Source organism: Zootermopsis nevadensis, unplaced genomic scaffold, assembly GCF_977971745.1.
Source record: "Zootermopsis nevadensis isolate Lab colony 2312 unplaced genomic scaffold, Znev_1.0 Znev_ptg000002l, whole genome shotgun sequence".
In the NCBI taxonomy this organism is placed as follows: domain Eukaryota; kingdom Metazoa; phylum Arthropoda; class Insecta; order Blattodea; family Termopsidae; genus Zootermopsis; species Zootermopsis nevadensis.
The window spans coordinates 13,527,154-13,546,257 of NW_028259134.1; the positions used below are offsets into that span (position 1 = coordinate 13,527,154).

General features: G+C 35.2%; 1 protein-coding gene across 10 annotated transcripts in view; it reads right to left on the minus strand.

Annotated features, from left to right (window-relative positions):
• SK (small conductance calcium-activated potassium channel) overlaps nt 1-19,104 on the minus strand; it is a 349,222-nt gene that overhangs the window by 128,055 nt on the left and 202,063 nt on the right. For 7 of the 10 annotated variants that reach the window (XM_087350045.1, XM_087350067.1, XM_087350033.1 and 4 more), the window contains one exon: nt 16,795-16,896. The exons of the other annotated variants lie outside the window; for them this stretch is intronic. In XM_087350045.1, the coding sequence (XP_087206171.1) occupies nt 16,795-16,896 (102 nt within the window). The remainder of the gene's footprint in view (nt 1-16,794; nt 16,897-19,104) is intronic. 10 annotated transcript variants of the gene reach the window in all.

Consider the following 19,104-nt stretch of genomic DNA (forward strand, 5'->3'; position numbering starts at 1 on the left):
TAAATTAATAAGATATATTTTCCACTCCATCCATGCCCACCCGGTCACTGCGCTTCACAAGATGCCACGAATATCGCAGGGATGGAGCCGTTCGACGTGTAGCGGGAGATATTTACTTTTTTATATATTTAAAATAATATGTTGGAAATGTCCACTGCGTTCAGCGATGCAACTATCCACTCTTTTCCTTATGTTTGATGCAGCCAGTGAAGAGTTCATGTGTCACGGAAACAGTTCATTAGACGAGATAATGTCGATTTCATTGGTACAGGAAAATCGAGAAATGTTTCAATAAATAAATTCCGCAATATCAAGTGACAACGGGATGCCAGGTAGCGTTCGACGATAAACACTCGTTGCACTTTTGAAACACATCCTTGCACTTCGACTGTTGAAAGAGAAATGGCGGTTTGTTAAGCAACTTGTCCCTGGACACAACTCCCCACACAGGTAATTCCCACTAAGGTAAAACCATCGCTTCTACGAAACACTTTTCGTAAATTTTACATTAATAATCACATCGAATAATATAGTAACTTGCTTTAAGTGTCAGAAATGTCAGAATTTGTACCTTATAGAGTAAAATCCCGAAAACCCAGAAATATTACTTATTTTACTCTTTGACGGTTTGGGATAAAATCTGAAATTATTTCAACACAAAGAGATGAATACTGTTTATAATTCTTAAGCTCTGACTGATGTCAGCTGTACGATTACATTAAATACATAACTCAACAAAGGTTTACGTGGAATTCTCTCCGTTTTATACGTGATATAGCGTACAGCATGTTAATTATGAAGAGTACGCATGAAACCCGGGTAAATGTGGCACATCAAATACTCCCATTTTAACCTCACTCGGTTACTAGGCTTAACTCATCTCATGAAAATTATTTCCATAGCGTTATATTTCAATTTAACGTACCATGGCCAGAAATTTCAACTTTAATTTAATTGAATTTTTAATCCTACCTATTTCACAGCTAAATTGCAAGTACTAATCGCAGAACCAAGGAGCTCAGGGTCTTTTTTGTTAAACTAACCTTAGTATCTCAGTGTACATCTGTAAATATGATGAGGACACTGCACTGTGATAATCCGTAAGCAAGAAATCGGCAAGGAGGGCATAAATAATATGAAAAGCAGGAAGACAAGAAAATTAAAGAACAGAAGAGACAAAGGGAGACGGAAAAGAGACAGACAAATCAGGAAAGCGTATGAGAGAAAAGTAAAACGGCTTACTTTGAGTGACTTCTCACAATCTTCTGGACAAGGAGTCGAGTCACCGATTATTTCACAATTGTTTAATGGTTTGTACGTCTCCACACCGGGGCAATTCCTCACATTACTGGCAGCCCTTCTATCGATGGCCAAACCTGCTACAGCACCAACAAGCCCAACATCCATAGTTAATCTCTTCCTCTGTCGCGCTCCACAGAATTGAGACAAACAACTGAACCATCAAAGTCTGAGAGAAGGTGCAGTTGCCTAACGCCCACGATTCTTTCGTCATTCGCTGTCTTAAGCACCGCATAGTCTACTGAGGCGTCATGTCCGCCGACATTCGTAATCGGTATTAATGCTTGCTGCACACAGGACCGAACAAACCCTTCACCGACACGATACTTACAGACGGAGTACTCTCAATTCTCAGACAAATCCTGAGACATCAAACAAAAGCATAACACGGAGCCTGCATTGCGAAACGCGGGACTATATTAATGTAGATTTAAGACTGCACTTCATACACGTCGACATCAGATACGTTACACCTGTTTTCCTCGTTATTCCTACACATCAACACGTTCATATGTTCTTCCGTCTCGTCCTTCAAAACTGTCGGTCATATTTCCCATCGCTTTACAAATTCCTTGTAATTACTGTGCTAGTGGTTTCTTCCTTCAGCGTTTTCTCGTTGGTATCCATGTCAATTGTTCTGTTATTGCTTCCTACATATGATTTAATTGTTCATTTATATACCATACCTAACCCGCTATCGTTCCATTCCACACCTCGACCAGCTGGCCAACAACGTGCTCATAACGGTCAACGAAGCTCGGAAATATCTTGTGACAATTATACACAATTTTACCGGACGATAAAAAATAACAACGCCAACAAAAATGTTGACTCATTTCTTGTGCAATTCTTACGTCATGGTTCGCAGGTAAGTGGTGTAAGACTTCACACCCGGAGGATTATCGAAACCAGTTACTGACTCAGATAGCTTATTGCGATGACTATGCTGGTAATATTGCACCTTTACTGATTAACTATGTAGAGGAAGTAAACGTGTATTTATCAGAAAGCATTTAAATACTGGAAGCGAAGTCTGTTTCCTCTTGAAAGGGGGGCTATAAACAATCCTAATAGAACAGTCTTGTACGAGAATTGATATTCACTCAAGAGTTCATGACATACGCATAACACGTCCCTAAAATAGTGTCGTGTATTTCTGAAACTCACTGTGTATATCCTAGAAGAGAGAAAGATACGCAATTATGTTTCTTAGCTGATTTGCCCCACTGTCCTGGGCGCACGGTTAATTTATACGAAGTAATCTGCTTGTAAGAAAATAATTGGCACATTAAAATAATAAAGTAAAAGGCAAATAATTTTTTAAACACCTTTACGGATCAAAATCCTACACAGAAATACGATCCCAAGCCCATAATGATGTCCTTAGGAGCATTTAAAAGGTAAAAAGTAGCCAATTAAAGTTCTTTCTCGCTTTCTTACATTAATAAATTTCTTCAAATTATCGCCACAAGACTTGAATTCTTTAATAATGTTACACAAAGTCGAACTTTTACGGAGTCTATTTTTACGATAACACTTAAACATTAGGAGCTGTCTCAGTTATTCACACTTAAGTAACCAGAATAGACCAATGATAATTTGTCATTTTCAGTGCTTCCTTCCAAATTCAAGTAAATCAACTACGTTTCAATAAACTTTAAATCAATGACTACACACAAATTAACCATCTAAAACACAAAGTTAGTCAAAATAATATTTAGAAATTCATTCTCTACCTCAAAAAGAACACAACAAGTCACCATTACAAAGATCAATTACAAATTCTGCTGAGAGGGATAATCACGGTTTCTTCTGAGAATCATAAGAAATCCATAAGTATGCAATTTATGGGAAAATACTGAATTGCTAAATGTCAAAGCATATGATGCATATAGTTATTACTGTTGAATGAGATATTCTACTACTGGTGAGAGCATCTCAGCTGTGTTGACAGGCTTTTCAAGGAAAACGCCGTGCCAACACCTTGAGGAAGGTCACGGCCAGACTATGCCTACATCCCTTTAATTTTAAGATACGTAATACGTAATCCAACTCCACGTAAAGTTAATTATGTATCTGATGAGTCATTAAACAACTTAGAAGATATACAGGCCTACACATAAATTCGTGTCACGTGCTGCTGAACAGATGGATACGTAACTGCCCATCGTTTCGGTCAGAATACGAAAGCCGACAAGTCAAATCACAAATATTTTTATACGATGACAAATGTGTTAAAACTTTCCGATGACGCTAATGGTTATATCATCCAGATCATTGTTACTGTTATTTTATTTTGCTCGCAAGCATTTTTATTCCTTTAATGACATATTTCTTGCTTCATCAATTTCCTTTCAATCTTAAGATTTTATTTTCTATACATTGGCCCTGTTCTCGTGTTTTATGAAGTTCGTATTGTAGTCTAACTGTATTTCCCCCAATTTTTTGTACAGTGTGACATTTTTATTCCGTAACTGTATTTTTTGCTTTTGTCAAGCGCTTTAACCTCTGAAACCGAAAATCTTCTATATAATATTTAAGAACTCAGTCCGTACCGCGAAGAAAACACTTCACCATTATAAAAACCAACTGGTTAATGCTGTTGAAGGAAATTATCCCTGTTTAGACCATGAATCATACAAAACTCATTAATACGAAATAGAGTTACTGATTGTTAAAGCAGGTGGTACATATATATCGAATTGTTATTCTTGTTATTATTGGTATTAACAATATTATTTTTATTATTATTAACCTATGGTTTTTTTGTGGCAGCTTTTATAATGGAAGCCGAATTGATATCGATACAGCCACTCCCTTGAGGTAAGAATTTCTCACTTACTAGAATCCTCATATTAAATGACGTTTCGTCGGAAATAATTAACAAAAATGTAACGATTCTGTATGAAAATGAAGTTCAAAAGTTGATACAGCGTTGCTCCTACCTTCGCTGAAGTACTCCTTGCTACGAAGCACACTAGCATGGACCGGCGTAATTACGTGAGGTCATCAACACATAGAGCGGAGGCGGAAGGCATCGAAGAAGATGACGAAGAACTTGAAGACGGTTTCGGAGACGAAGATGACGGTGAGAAGACCATCATCATTGACAGTAAAATTCGATGGTGCTGAAGAATCTTTATAATCATTATCATCATTATCGCCACTATCAGCAGGTATAAGAATAACACGGGGCAGAAAACTACGCCGAGCTCGTGATTCAGATGAAGGGGACTTTGCGGTGACACTAGCCACCCTACGGTCTTCGACACGCGAAAAGCGACGGGGATGAAGGGCGAACATTCTCTGCGGATAGGGGACACAACCCCCAACATCAGAGACATGCTTTTAAAAACTTCTCAAAATGTAGCTTATTTGCTGATACACTTGTATAAAATAACAGTTTCAAAGTGCAGGGAAGCTTAAAAGATTTTAAACCCTTAAGAAACATTTAAACGTTCTATTTCTAAATATAAAATTACGTTTTTCACTTCCAAACTTTGCATCTAATAATTAAAGTATTTAATAATGAAGAATAAAATAAAATGCATTTTATTATTGGAATTATTTCACATGCAAAACTTAATTTTTATAGATACTAATTTTTCTATCTAATGGGGTCCCAAAGCCCTTTAAACACTTTTTAGATCCGAAGCACTCTTTTCACATTTTAAAAACATCACAAAAACTACACTCAGACGTAAGGAATTTAAATAATATAAATAATACAAAATATCTTATGGCCGCTTTGATTCTATACGATACGTCTTCAAATGACAAGTCTTAATCCGACGTTTTGTAATAAGAAGCGCTGCAACGAGAAGTTACATGGATGAGCGATGTAAAATAATTACGTGTCTTAGTTTTGGTGTTCGTTTGAAGTCTGTTTCTTAAAAAGTTTTGAGTCGGTTTTGAGATAATTTAGGAATGGGAAACGAATAACATGAATAACCAATACCACGACGTCTGCAAGACTGACTGACTCTCTCCAGGCCTCGCGTTGCCAATATGCGAAGTCCAACCCCCTTCACTTCACCCTCCGCCGTCAAACTGGTTCAGAAGCTAACCGCGCATGCACAGAATACAATTCCATACATTCTTCTAACTGTCCCACAAAACCAGCCCCTTCTTCCCGCAAATAGTATCATAGGATGTGCAACACTTTAAAAAGCAAATTGTCATTTAACTAGTTTTGTGAGAAATACTTCATAGTTATATACTATGAAGTATTTCTCACAAAACTAGTTAAATGACAATTTGCTTTCATGTCAATGCAGTGGGGATAAATGAGGACATAATATATCACTTTGCAAGGAAAGCATAGTTGATTAGTTTTATATTATAAACAAATGCAATATCACGTGTATTTTTAAATTTATAACAATTATTATAAAATGTGTAATAAATAAAATAATTATTTTATATGCTGAGTGAGATATGAGGTTCTCACCGTGGCGAATATAAAGATGGTTTAGTTCTGGGTTGTTACGCTGTGTAGTCTGGTAGAATTTTACCGACGTTTCAGAAGTGCTTGCTCAATCAATTATAAAGATGATTATTGGCTTGATGTTAGTGATAACAAGCAGTTCTGAAAAATTCCGTAAACTATAAGACCACAAGGGCGCAAAAACCCACAAGATAACTATCTTAATTTTACACATTAATTTATTTGTTGTAAATTAATAAAATAACTTAACACACTCTACGATGAGTGAACATAAAACGGAATACAATTTTAAAAGGAAACTTCCCAGAGTTGATACGTTTCATACAGCTCCAGTAGACAGAATGCAGTATTTATGACTTGAATGATGAATTGTGCGGCAAATTTGATTGATGAGGAAACACTCGACTTGTTTTTCGAGAAACATAGCAAATAATCTTGAACTCTGATGTGCTGTTTCAAAAATATACGGAGTGTTTTATTCACAGATAAGTACGCCATTGTTCCTCTGTGATTTCTGTGCGCTAGTCTACCCGCATTGAGATGAGAAGAAAGGAAGGGAGAAAAAGAAAATAAATGAAGATATTAAGGAAGAAAGGAACGAAGAAGAAATGACGAGTAAAACAAAGAAGAAAGAAATGAGGAAAGGAAGAAAAGAAAGGGAGGGAGGGAAGAAGGAAGAAATAGCAAGAAAAGGGGAGATAAGAAAACAAGGAATAAGGAACGGAAGACGGGGGCTATAGTTTCCCCGAAACGTCAGTAATCACCAACGAGACTACACAATGCCACACCCAACTCAAATTATTATTTCTATGAAAATTTCTCATCTTTTGTATCTTTAGCATGTTCTACATTTTGGGATTACATTACAAGATGGTTGGTTAAATAGTCAACTTTCTACTAACACCCTGCTTTTACAATCTGAAACTTTGCATTTTCCCCCAGAATGTACTTGCAGATATAATTCGATTCTCAAAGTAAATACCTGTTATTTCCTTAAACAGCAGTAATCAATTGATATCCGTAGAAGGAAATGTAAATGTCACTGTAACTAAGAACAATACGTTAAACTAATAATATCAAGTGGAACAGATACTTACCTTTCATTACTGAAATAGACGTCTGACATAAGAGACGTTTACAAAGAAACTGGCATTATGGTGAAAGTAACAATCTTACTTAAAAGAATTATCAGCGTTACCTCAAAAGATAATCCACAATTTCATCATGAAATACGAATTGTTTAAACAATTTATGCAGAACTCTGCCAACTTCGGTTAATTCTGATATAATCAGTAGAAATAAGTTACATTTTAGAATTATATAATACTAATGCAATTTAAAAATGAAGTTACCATTATTTCCTATGTTTTAGTGTATTATTCTCTTTAACACATCTAAATTTCAGATAATTAACGAAATACTGAATTACGAAAATATAGTTTGTGTGGTAAAATTTTGAATTATTCAATTTTTCAAATATGCTATGGAAAATCCAAGGGCAACATTTTCAGTATTTTTATATTAAAGCTTATAAAGAAATCGAACTTTAAACACGAAGAACAATTTATACCTCGTCCAATATTAATATAATTTAAATATATTTTAGAATAAAATACTGATGCTTTATTTCCTTAGCGTGTTCATAAACGAAATCCTTAACTTACATTACATCGCCCCGCAAATTATAGATATAAATTTAAGTAAGTCCAACTGGGGCATTCCTCAAAATTTTAAAAGTCTTAAAATTACTTTTTTCATTCAGAATTATTTAGAAAGATGAAACTTGAAGAAGAATCTCTTGAGGTATTTGCTATTCTAAGCAAACCCGTGATAGTGTTGCAATGTACGTAGAACGAAGAGCCAGATCGTGAATTTACGAAAGTCACGCTGGGCGAATTCTCCACACGTACACAATTTTGCGGCTTTCAGCAAGTATCGTAAAAATACATTTTTCTGTAATAACTTATTTGTTTCAGCATGCCATACCAAAGATTTTACTTTCATAATTCATAAGTAGTTTAATCATATGTTCATGTACACAACAGATATACATCTAAAATTATTTCAGTCCGGCTCTCCGCTGTATTACATCGCATATCTGCAACTGCAGAAGCTGTGAAGGCACTAAAATAATGAAAAGTTCACTAAAGCTTTACTTCCAGAAGCTGCAAGGAGGCAACATCACATTCAACACGCTTAGGCACTTATTTAGTTAAAATCTGCACTAGCAATGACCGTTAAAACATCTGATTTTGGGTGACGAAAGATACAATAACAAACACACGGCCTCTTCCGTTTCTACAAAGCTACATGTGAACCAGACCATATTTTAGGGGACAGAGGCAGTAACCTGTGAATGTGAGAATTAATGTTTTAGAAGGCATTGCGCAAATAATTCATGTACTGTACTTATAAAAACAGACGCCACGATAATTAATTCATAAATAATTATAAAATTATAATAATTTGTTATAAGATTTATTTCTTTAAAAATCCTATTAAATCTAAAGACACTCTTTAATTAAACTACTACAGACAGTCACAATTATTTCACAATCAGCCTATAAATGCGTTCGACAATAAGTGCATTTGTTAATATTCCCCTACATACGGACGTATAGGCTAAATCTGGATTAGTACAGACGAATATATTTAGCCCTTTAAAGCTGAAGGTTGTCTAAATAATATTTAAAAATTCACTCCGTATCACAAATAAAACACAGAGTACATTAAAAACTTCTAAGATGTAATAAGCTGTATTTCTTAGGACTCGATACCAGTGTGCCCGATTACCTACGGAATTTAAAGCAATAAAACGCTTCTTCAGATGTTTTAACGACACGTAATATCGTCCACTCTACAATGTTACTAAACAAGACCTACGGTTGTCATCTATAAGTGCTTACATGCATGCATATATCTATCTAAAGTGCCCTCAAATAGCAGACAGTGTATCATTCAAACTGTGCATGAGAGTTTTCTCTCCTTTAGGTACTTGGCTTCCTTTATTCTCCAGGGTCGTAGCTTCATGGCAAAGCTTTGTTAAAATTAAAAGGAAATAAACTGCTAAAACAGAAATAAGAGGAAGCAGTCACTGAACAAAATAAACAAAATATGTACGCTATTTTAAATGTCTATAAAACTGACGGAATATTTTCTCACGAATGAACAAAAATTATTTTTACAAAGGCAGCTGTTAGTATATGTGTATCTAAATGACTAACCTCATCTATGTCAAGAAAGAAAATTAGTTCTTTTAAATAAATTACTGTATATACAGGTGTTTGTCAGTTTAAATATAATAAAAGTTATGCATGGACCTAATATGGTTAAATATTTTTTTGTAATGAGATGATTGGCAGAGATGTCCTTCTTACGAAAAATAAAATTAGTGTGTTTAAGAATAAAATGCAGAGTAAAATATTTCAACCTAATACTGAAAATGTAATAAGAGGGTGGAGATAATTTGTAAGCTACTCTTTACGGTGTAAAATTATCACTGAGTGTAGAAAGGGGAGGGGATAGATGTGGTACAAGAGCGCATGCGTAAAATGACAAATCCACACAAAAATGTGTTCTGAAATAATGAAGAGAAGACATTACTTTCCTGCTCTATATATAGTAGCAGACGGTCGTAAGAAAATACCAAAGTGAGTCTTAACAGAAATGTGGTACATTGTTCTGGATTGGACTCAGATTAGGACGCGGTCCAGTGAAGGGCTCTTGTAAACATTGTAATGATCCTTCATATACAATAACACACGGAAAATTTGTTAACGAGTTGAGCAACTATTCGATGCCAAATTAATCTGCCAAATTAAGTTAGCTGATTATGTGTTAATACTGCTATATCATAATATGTAATATGTGTTGAAAAAGTAAATAAGCCATATAAATGATCATATGTGGAGTTCTGTGAATATCGTCTAAAATCTTTTAATTCTTTCTTCTGGCAATCGCGGCGGTCAATTATCGTCTCTCATATTCTACGTATTTCGTCGAAACGCAGAAACAGTAAATGCACGCCTGGGGTCACTTTTCACTCGAGACTATTATTTATTACAGGTGCAACTGCTATTATTTAGCAAAACTCTAATCTAACGGAGTTGTGTAAGGTTACCAGCATTTATCAGAATACTATCTAAAATATTCTAAACATTCCAAGAACCCAATTCTTAGCGTAATGCCTGTATTGTGAACTTTCATACAATTTAGTACACATACAAAGTTCTCGGCCTGAAACATGAATTAAAAACACCTTTCTGTCCACAGAAAGTGTATGCAAAGAGTGTGCTGAGAAGAATACATGTACCTCTCGGGGAATGGAATAAATACAAGTAATGTGTACGATTTCCGGTCTTTACGGTGGCGAATACAAAAATGGCTCTCTTCTGTTTGTTTTGTCCATGATCCTGATAATGGAGGCAGCAAGAACTCGGAATGAAATTATCCTAAATCTAACGGGTCTCACCAATTTACTGATAAGACAGAACTCCGTGTATCAGATTCCTTCGTGAGAAGCTAACAGGTGCAGTTTCTCAGCTAGTCAAGATATTACATGCGATTCTCTAAAGAAACCGCGTTTACTTCTCCGAGTAGCATTAACCAAATGATTTTTGTAACGACAGAAGTTGTGTTTTGAGGTAGGAACTGCATTTTAAAATATTATCAAGACGAGTTTTATCTTTAAATGGGTTAAATCGAATGGACCCTTGGAACGTTTACATTATGAAGTGCATAGAATGTTTCTACGTAAAACAAATTGGGCTAAAATGCTTTAATAGGTGGCGTGCTATTGTGTCTATCTAAATTCAAAGTTATCACAATTTATTAACATTTATATTACAAAAAACTCTCCTACAGTTATGGCTATGTGCCTACAAGAATTTTCCATCAACTTCCTGGTGAAACGAAAAGAATGAAATAAATTATATTAAACTACCAAAGAAGCTTAAGTATTCTGACACAATTCACTCCGAAGTTGGTGGAAAATTTAGTTACTGTGCTCTGAATTTACAATTGAAATAACTGTGCATTAGTGCGCCAAATAAAAAAAAACACGATTTACGGCAAAACGGACGGGGACAGAGGATGGAGAATGCTGGGATATATTTTTAATACCCATTATAAAAACTGTAACTTTATTAACACTTCCTGTCGATTCAAATAATTCCAATGGGCATAACACCAGGACTACTGCTGAGCGAACTGTTCAATGCCCAATTTTTGTACGAACGTCTTAATACATTCCATCATTCCACTTGAAGTATGCCTTTAACTACCTGTTTCTATGTCAGGGATTATTTTATGACTTCTTTGTGTGGTATTAAAAACCTGATCTAGTCACAAAAAAAATATCGGTATACTTGTGAACTGTTTTGTCTAATATATATATATAATGTTATTAGGCTGATATTTTCCTCCCTGCAGTTGCGAAAAAGACATGCTGAATTATCGCGCTGACGTAAAAATCTCTTGGAAGGCAGCTACATTGAAGACAGACACTAACTGCCTAGCTAACTACATAAACCCACAGTGCAGGATCATCTTTGAAAGATGGAGAGTTACTAAGCTTGTCGAGAAATTCCTTGCTTTTATGCAAACCCATGATTTATTACCGTGTTCGCAAAATTACAATATTGGTCCCTGTACTGATTTCGTTGAACTGTTTTGTTCTTCACATTTCATTTTTCTAAGATCCATTTTACATAGTCTTCCCACGTACGCCTACGTCACCCAAGTCTTAATTTTATCCCACTAATATCTTGCATGTATATTCCATTACATATGCTCTGTTCGCCTCATACCCCTAGAGAATGTGAGGCAAGGCGAAGAATAGAAATTAATTTCCTTACTGTTACAACTGTAGCAAAAAAGTTTCTTTAGACAATAGCTGTCACTAGAGGGTAAGACACAATGAAAAATAAAATAAGATTTCGAAGAATAAATTCACATCTGGCTGTGTGGGGACCTTGATCGTCAGCTCCACTGAGTTCATCCAGGCACGTAATCAATAATGAAACTGAGAGGGTCAAAGTAACAGACGTTTATGCAACTGATTGCGAATTGATGGGCTGCAGTGTGATTCTACTCCCATACATCATCATGCTTTGAGTGTGGCCTGCAATAACGATACTGAATGGGCAATTATACACACTCAAAGTCAATCAGCACAGCCTATTTTGAACTTGTTATATGTCGACCCAACACATTCATGTATTCATGTTTTATAAATGCGTCTTTTTGCTATCTTACATACTTCACACTGTTTCAAAACTATGAACACCACAAATATAGCCTAAAAGTGACCACATTAAAAAAATATTTGTATTCTCGTATTCAAACAGTTTATGTAATATTTAAAATAAAACTTTTATACCAAGAGATACTTTATGTAATTTACAAATTTTCTGTTTGATAAATCATTTAAAATATATCATTAACTTCGATTTGATCTCCATGTAAATCTGGTGTAGTATGACACCGCTATTAATCAAAATAAAATCTTGACAACAAATTTAGTGTCGATTCCAATACCAAAAGTAACCGAAGGCCAGTTCAGTAGTTAAGGAGATTAAACATAAGGACTCATACATGGGCATAAAAGCGCATAATAGCAAACAGGAGTTTAAGCAGAGATGCAAAATGCACATGCAAGAGTTTACTATCGCTTCTGCTTACTGCAAGCGGAAGAAGCCCGTACAAATTCAACGGGGAATTATTCATTTTGTATCATCAACCCATACGCCCTTTCTTCCATTCCTTTATACTACCTGAAAGTGCAAATAACTAACTAATGTTAGAAGCACTCCGCCATTTGGTTTCATTACAGAAATTTCGGACAATCATGTGAAAACGCACACTCATTAAATGTATACTACGGAATGTGTGTCCTACTGAAATCAACAAAAAAATTTGTGACACGTCGGAGAAGAGAAAAACTGAGATCTAAATTTATCTAGGCTGAGTTTTGGAATCATACATGGTTCTCGGGTAGTGACATGTCTTTTCTACGACTTCATCTCCTATAGGGATGCTGCGTCTTTCTCGAGATATGTATCGATATTCGAAGGAGACAGGACAGCTCCACGTATCGAATGCTTTAGTCCAGCCATCCGGTGGGACGTACATGTAGCCGATCTGCCGTACACTAGTCTCAGCAGGGGCCATGAACTGTCCAACTCAATTTATATACAGATGAAGTATTGATGTGCTACACTTTTCGGACCATACGTACATGAATATGTGACTCTTCGCAAATCCGGATTTCTTATTTATCATGCTAACGAATCATATTCAATTATCTCCTACAATTTAGTTACAAAATTATTTTGCCGAGTCCTACTAAAAAGCCTAAGAATACAATTTATACATACGTAATTTTACCTGCTCTTTTATATTAATGAATGTGAGGGAATAACGAGACTGGAAGTGTCTGTAAATAACTGCTGACAGGAAAATGTAGAATTATAAAATATAAGGCGGATAATATTAAAAACCAGCCTAGCGTATGACCCGTAAAAATTAACAGGAACAAAACTTTTTGTGTTGGACATTAACACGGTTTACTACAGCGTTACCTTTCCAAATAGCACAAAACCTACAAAATTTATAAAATGTATTTATAAACTAAGTTAAATGTAAAAACATCTTCACAGCCAAATGCACCAACACAAAAGCCACTTCCTCACAATAGGTACAGCCGCGGTCCCCTTGTTTGCTTTTATTGCGACCAGAGTCACCACCGTCAGAACTTATTTACAAAAATTTTGTTTTTGTATCACACGGACAGCGCAGTCGCGCAGGCAAACGTGATGGGCAGTGGCTGTCATATTGTGAGTGGACAGATTGGAAGCCTCATAATTCTACATACATTGTTCGCGTGATTAAGTCAAGATTGACGAGATTGAAACAACATGCAGCACGCATGGAGGGCATGAGGATAGCGTAACAAGCTTCAGTCTGAAAGCTTACGAGTAGAGACCACTTGGAAGAACCATGCTCGAATAACATTAAGCTGTATCTTAGCTTGATGTTTTGGATGTCGATTAGCCCTGTTATGATTTCGAATTCTGTCTCCTAAGAAAATTATCTTGGAATTTATTTATTAACATAAATCTGTCAATGTGTTGATCGCTTTGGCGACCCATTACAGTCTCAGCTGCCTCTGCGGTAGTCCGTTTTTTCTTGATATTACCACAAACAAACAAATAAACAGGATATTAATTAATTAACAGAGAGCTTTTAAACAATGTTGTTAAAACCGTCGGCACATTATGACCTTGCTTTCTACTTGTCACACCCAAATTTCATTGGACGTCATAAAAACCTGACGGGAGCAGAATATTTGAAAGACCTAGACATAGATGGAAAGATAATTGAAGATGTGTCCTAAAGAAATACAGTGCACAGTTTTTGATTCTATTCATATTTCTCAGGACAGGATCCCATATCGGGATCATGTGAACATAATGGAAAAACCTTCAGGTTCAATAAAATCATCGGAAGAGTTTTAACTATCGAATTAACTATAAGTTTCCGTGCTCCATGCAGTTATTTCAGTTTGCTTAAACTTTTTTTACATGAACTTTGCCTTGTATTAGGCGGAGAAATAACGATGCTGCCAAATTCCATTGAATGTTTATACGAATATTTTAGACAACAAATATTTTGTGTCATCTGACTGCAATCAGTTTGACTAGGTGCTGTTTCTTGTTGGAATTTTCCTAGATAGCTGAATAGAGCCACGACGTGTTGGTGACAGCTACGATGCAGAACACTGGCAGTTGTTTATGGAACTAAGTGCTCTTATGCTTTAAGAAGACATAATCTTTGAAACTCTACTCTAGTGTCTACAGACTTCGCGTGATGGCTTCAGTCCACCCGGTGGATAGCAAAGAAAAGGACGACGGAAATAAAGATCCCAGGTCGGCTGATTTTCTTTCTGTATTGTTGATGTAATAAGGGGAATGGCGTACGGCTGAGGAGATGACCTTATTTCTTCGCATCACGTACTGAATATCCACGTGGCAGAGACTGCAACTAGTTTATTTTCTTTTATTTTCAGAGGCTTATTATCCTACTCACAATTTCCCTTACGGCGTCTGTGAACTTAAAGAAGAACGTGGAAAATCTTTCAATTAGATACTACGAACTGTTTGTATTATTTAAGTCATTACATTAAGCATACTGAAAATACACTTTATTTATTGTCTTGATAAAATGAAAAATGTACTGACGTATCTAGGCCGGCAATTAACTCCTAAATTACTAAAATATTTTGATAAAGTTTGGCAACTGATGTTTACACTAAACCTGATTAATTTGATTTTAATACGAATCGGTTCAATAGAGCAGAAAATATGAAGCTCGAATTGAGATTTATCCATTTTCTATAGTGGACCTACGTAACACAGATTCCACTTGCAGTATGATGGCATTTTTCGTAAAGTAATTATGCTAATTCTGTGGAAAGGGATTTGCACTTGGCATAAATTAACATCAAAATCAACCAGTTTTGAAAAGTCACAAAGACCGCAAATGGAAAATATATGTAGCTTAAACCAAATTATTTAATTCGGAATGGATAGCTTCAACAATCTCTCAATCGCACGTGTTTAAAATTCGATCAAATCATTTATATGCAACACAATGCTATATCAATGTACATATTAAAATTACATCACCCGCCTACCACCTGAGCCAATTAAAGTCAGTTCAGGAAAGCCAACTTACTATGAATTTGTCACCTAGAACTTCGCCCCCTCTTGACGACCATCCTCCACGTTTCTTGAATACGTTTCTATGCATGGTTCCACTTCCATGTGCGTTTAATAAATCACAACCTAATTAAAACATTCGGTGTAATAACTTTAATTGCATTACGTAACAAAACAATGTTTATCACTTCGTCCCACCTTGTTCGAGCCTACTCTGTTGTCCATTATCCTTGTCTATTTTAGGCTAAGATTTTTCACACACTTAAAACACCCGTGGTTTTCTCATATCGCGAAACGACACTTCGAAATCGCGAAAAGAGTAAAATTATTCTGTAGTTCCATACAGTAAACTTATTTATGCAGAATACAAAAGAAAGTTAAATAATCTAACCTAAATACAATATTCTAATTTATTCTTACAAATTTACAACAGACCTCAATATCTAATATAATTCTTTTTCTGACGCGTAATTTATTCATAACATTCTAATATTCAAAATGTGCGTATAAGACACCTGAAATATGAAGTTCATTTGATTAATCAAGGACTCTGAAAAGAGTAACCTATTTGTAATGGTTAGGACAATAATTTGTCGTACTCTTAAATTCCAAAAACAAAAATTATTACTAAAACAACAAATACGTCTCTTGCATTTAAATACGAACGTACATTATTCGTCAGCAAATATGAATAATCTCCAAACGCAAAAAGGCGCCTTGAAATAAGCACCGAGTACTGAAGCTCCCCCTCTACAACTCGGATGTTTATATGTAATTTTATAATGTATTTAATAACACATACTGTGGCAAGTTCACCATTCTCGGGAATTTAGAACAAGTTTTGAGACGTTACATTAAATAATTATTCGAACGAAATTTAACTTGCCCTAGAGAATCTGCTATAAATTATCTGATATCTTATTCTTATATGTCACTTCAAACTTGAATCCGGTTATGGCAACATGTGGTTTTCGAATGGGAACACTTGATCATCCATAAAAGATAGTTCCTCCTAAACGTTTACTCCCCATAACCATTAAGTTCTCTGTTTGTCAAAGTATCCAGAAAGGTACTTAATTACTCTGCCTATTTACACAGTTTGTACAATCCACGACTGTAATCTTGAGACTTGTAAGGAATGCAGGAAGTCCGTAACGTAACTTTCTCACCCCGCAAGTCCCAAGATTACAGTCGTGGACCTTACGTCCTCTTTCACTCCCTCAAGACGATTGTGGAAAACTGAACAAAACGAAACAATAAATGCGTGGCAACTAAACACGAGGCAGGCAAGGTGAGTGTGGTGAGTGGAATAGAGAGAGAGAACCCCACCGTTTTGACGTAGGTGACAGTCTCGCTTGTCGCTTCAGTAAACGCCCGTCTTAACCGGGCCCTTCGAGACTGCGCCAAAGTCTGAGGGCACAGAAGGATGCCCTGCACAAAGCAACAGAACACAGATGCAACACGAGACACAGACAAACACAGGTCTTATGTACAGAGACTCCGAGTGACCAGCAACACGCTGAACGAACAAATGACGGGCTCACCGCACGTTATAAGGACTGAGAAGACTGAGAAACACAACACAACGATTAGGCTAATAACATTTACAGCTTCGTTTACGCACTGGACTCTTAAACGTGACGTATTTCAGCTATGGAAAATAACAGTCAATTTATCTGTCTTCTTCAATCAAATAATTCTGAAATGGACGGTTATATTTAACATTCTTTTATAGATTAAATTTTCAAAATCTTAGCCCACTCATGTTTATTATGGGACGAATTTCTAAACGAAATACGTCTTAGGATGACTGGTTTCAATTTACAAATTCTTAATTAATTTATTTTCCAAATTTGTAATACCTCCCTTTACAAACACAAGGCCGACAATAATTTGAAGTGACGGGTCTGACGATCTACTATTTCATTAAACTTCATGGTCACAAAAAAGCTATGAAATACCGTAATGCAGAGTGCAAGATTTACTGATCACTCGGAAAATAGCGGTCACATCGAAAGCCAAACTGTGTGCTTCAGTAAGGGTTAGTGCTTTCAGAAAATGCACCTTGTGGTACTAAAACTTAAGTGACTAAGTTCGTTATAATTCCAAAATAAACTGTGTAATACAATACTCAAAATATTAACAGAATCTGTAATAAGTAAAACATAATTTTAAGTATGTAACTAAAAATATATATTATTCACACGTTCATATTGGTGAATGCGATGAAGAAAATAATTATAGCAATTCGGAATAATATACTTAGATATTAACATGTAAAAGTAAATTTGCCATTTAAAACAATTATGTAATTAATTAATCATCAGATAAATTAAATATGCTCATTTTGGACACATATGTTCATAATATTTATATGTGTGTAGTGCCATAATTCTGTTTAAGGCTTTCTATGTGACCGTAATCTTGTATAGTTTTCTCACCATAAACAGGAAGATACATTGTGACAGAAAGCAGACTGAAGAGCGGCAGAAATTACTTATATAATGAAGTATGAAAATAATTTGGACTTCGGAGTTTAAGTTTGTCACATTCAAAACGCATTTTCAGATAATTTAATAAATATACCTTACTAGCCAAAATGGCATCATATATAACTGGGCATGTATCGTAAGAGGATATAAGCAAGAAATTTTAGGAGGTATGCTTTAACTTAAGTTTGCTATCATTTAAAAGGTTTAGAAAATATATTGAAATAACTACAACCACAAATATTTAAACACTACTATTAACACATTTGTGTTAGAATAAAGAGAAAACCATACTTAATTTAAAATGCTGTACGAGGACTATTTATGGATCACTCATTATGAAACTTTGTTGCGTCAAAAAGGAGAAAAGTTGCTTAACACGTGCCAATATTACGTAAGAATTGCTTTATTATGGTTTTAAGTGTGAAATCTAGAACAATTTGTATTCCTAAAAGTGGCAGTACATTCGACTGTCTATATTGTCTTACGTGTAAAATAAATTCACATATTAAGAAAAGAAAAGTGAATTTATTTGGGAATTCACATCTTTAATCAAACTCCGAAATCCAAATATTACATACTTTATTTAAAGAAACAACAAAAAATCGTACAACGCATCATTAACAAAAATGTGCCTGGATATTTAACACCAAAATACACACAAATGTCATTATCACCTGGATCGTAACACAACACATACACAAATAAATAGACAAAGACAACATCAAGCAAGATAAATGAATTATTCTCTTTGTGCTCTGTACAAACACGTGAGGCGGAATCTAACACTCAGCCTCCTTTCATTACTTTGATCTGACCTCTCCGGAGTTGACCGCTGTCATATTTGTTAAAATTATTTATTTTTAAAACGGCTCAATTTGTGTCAGAAAACACAGCCTTCTACCTGAAAATGCATGCATTTGTCTCGACACTAGATCTGAAAAATGTTATTCAAATTAAATAGAAAATTTCTTCTTCCATTATTAGTTTAACATGTTACATATCGCCACACCATTTACAAGTTCATTAAAGTCTTCATTTACAACACGTGGAATAATGTATTGTCTTAAATAGAAAGAGGTGGTTTAAAAATATCATGGAACAGAGTAAATAATAGTTAGTTACACGACCAGAGATTTAAGAATAACAC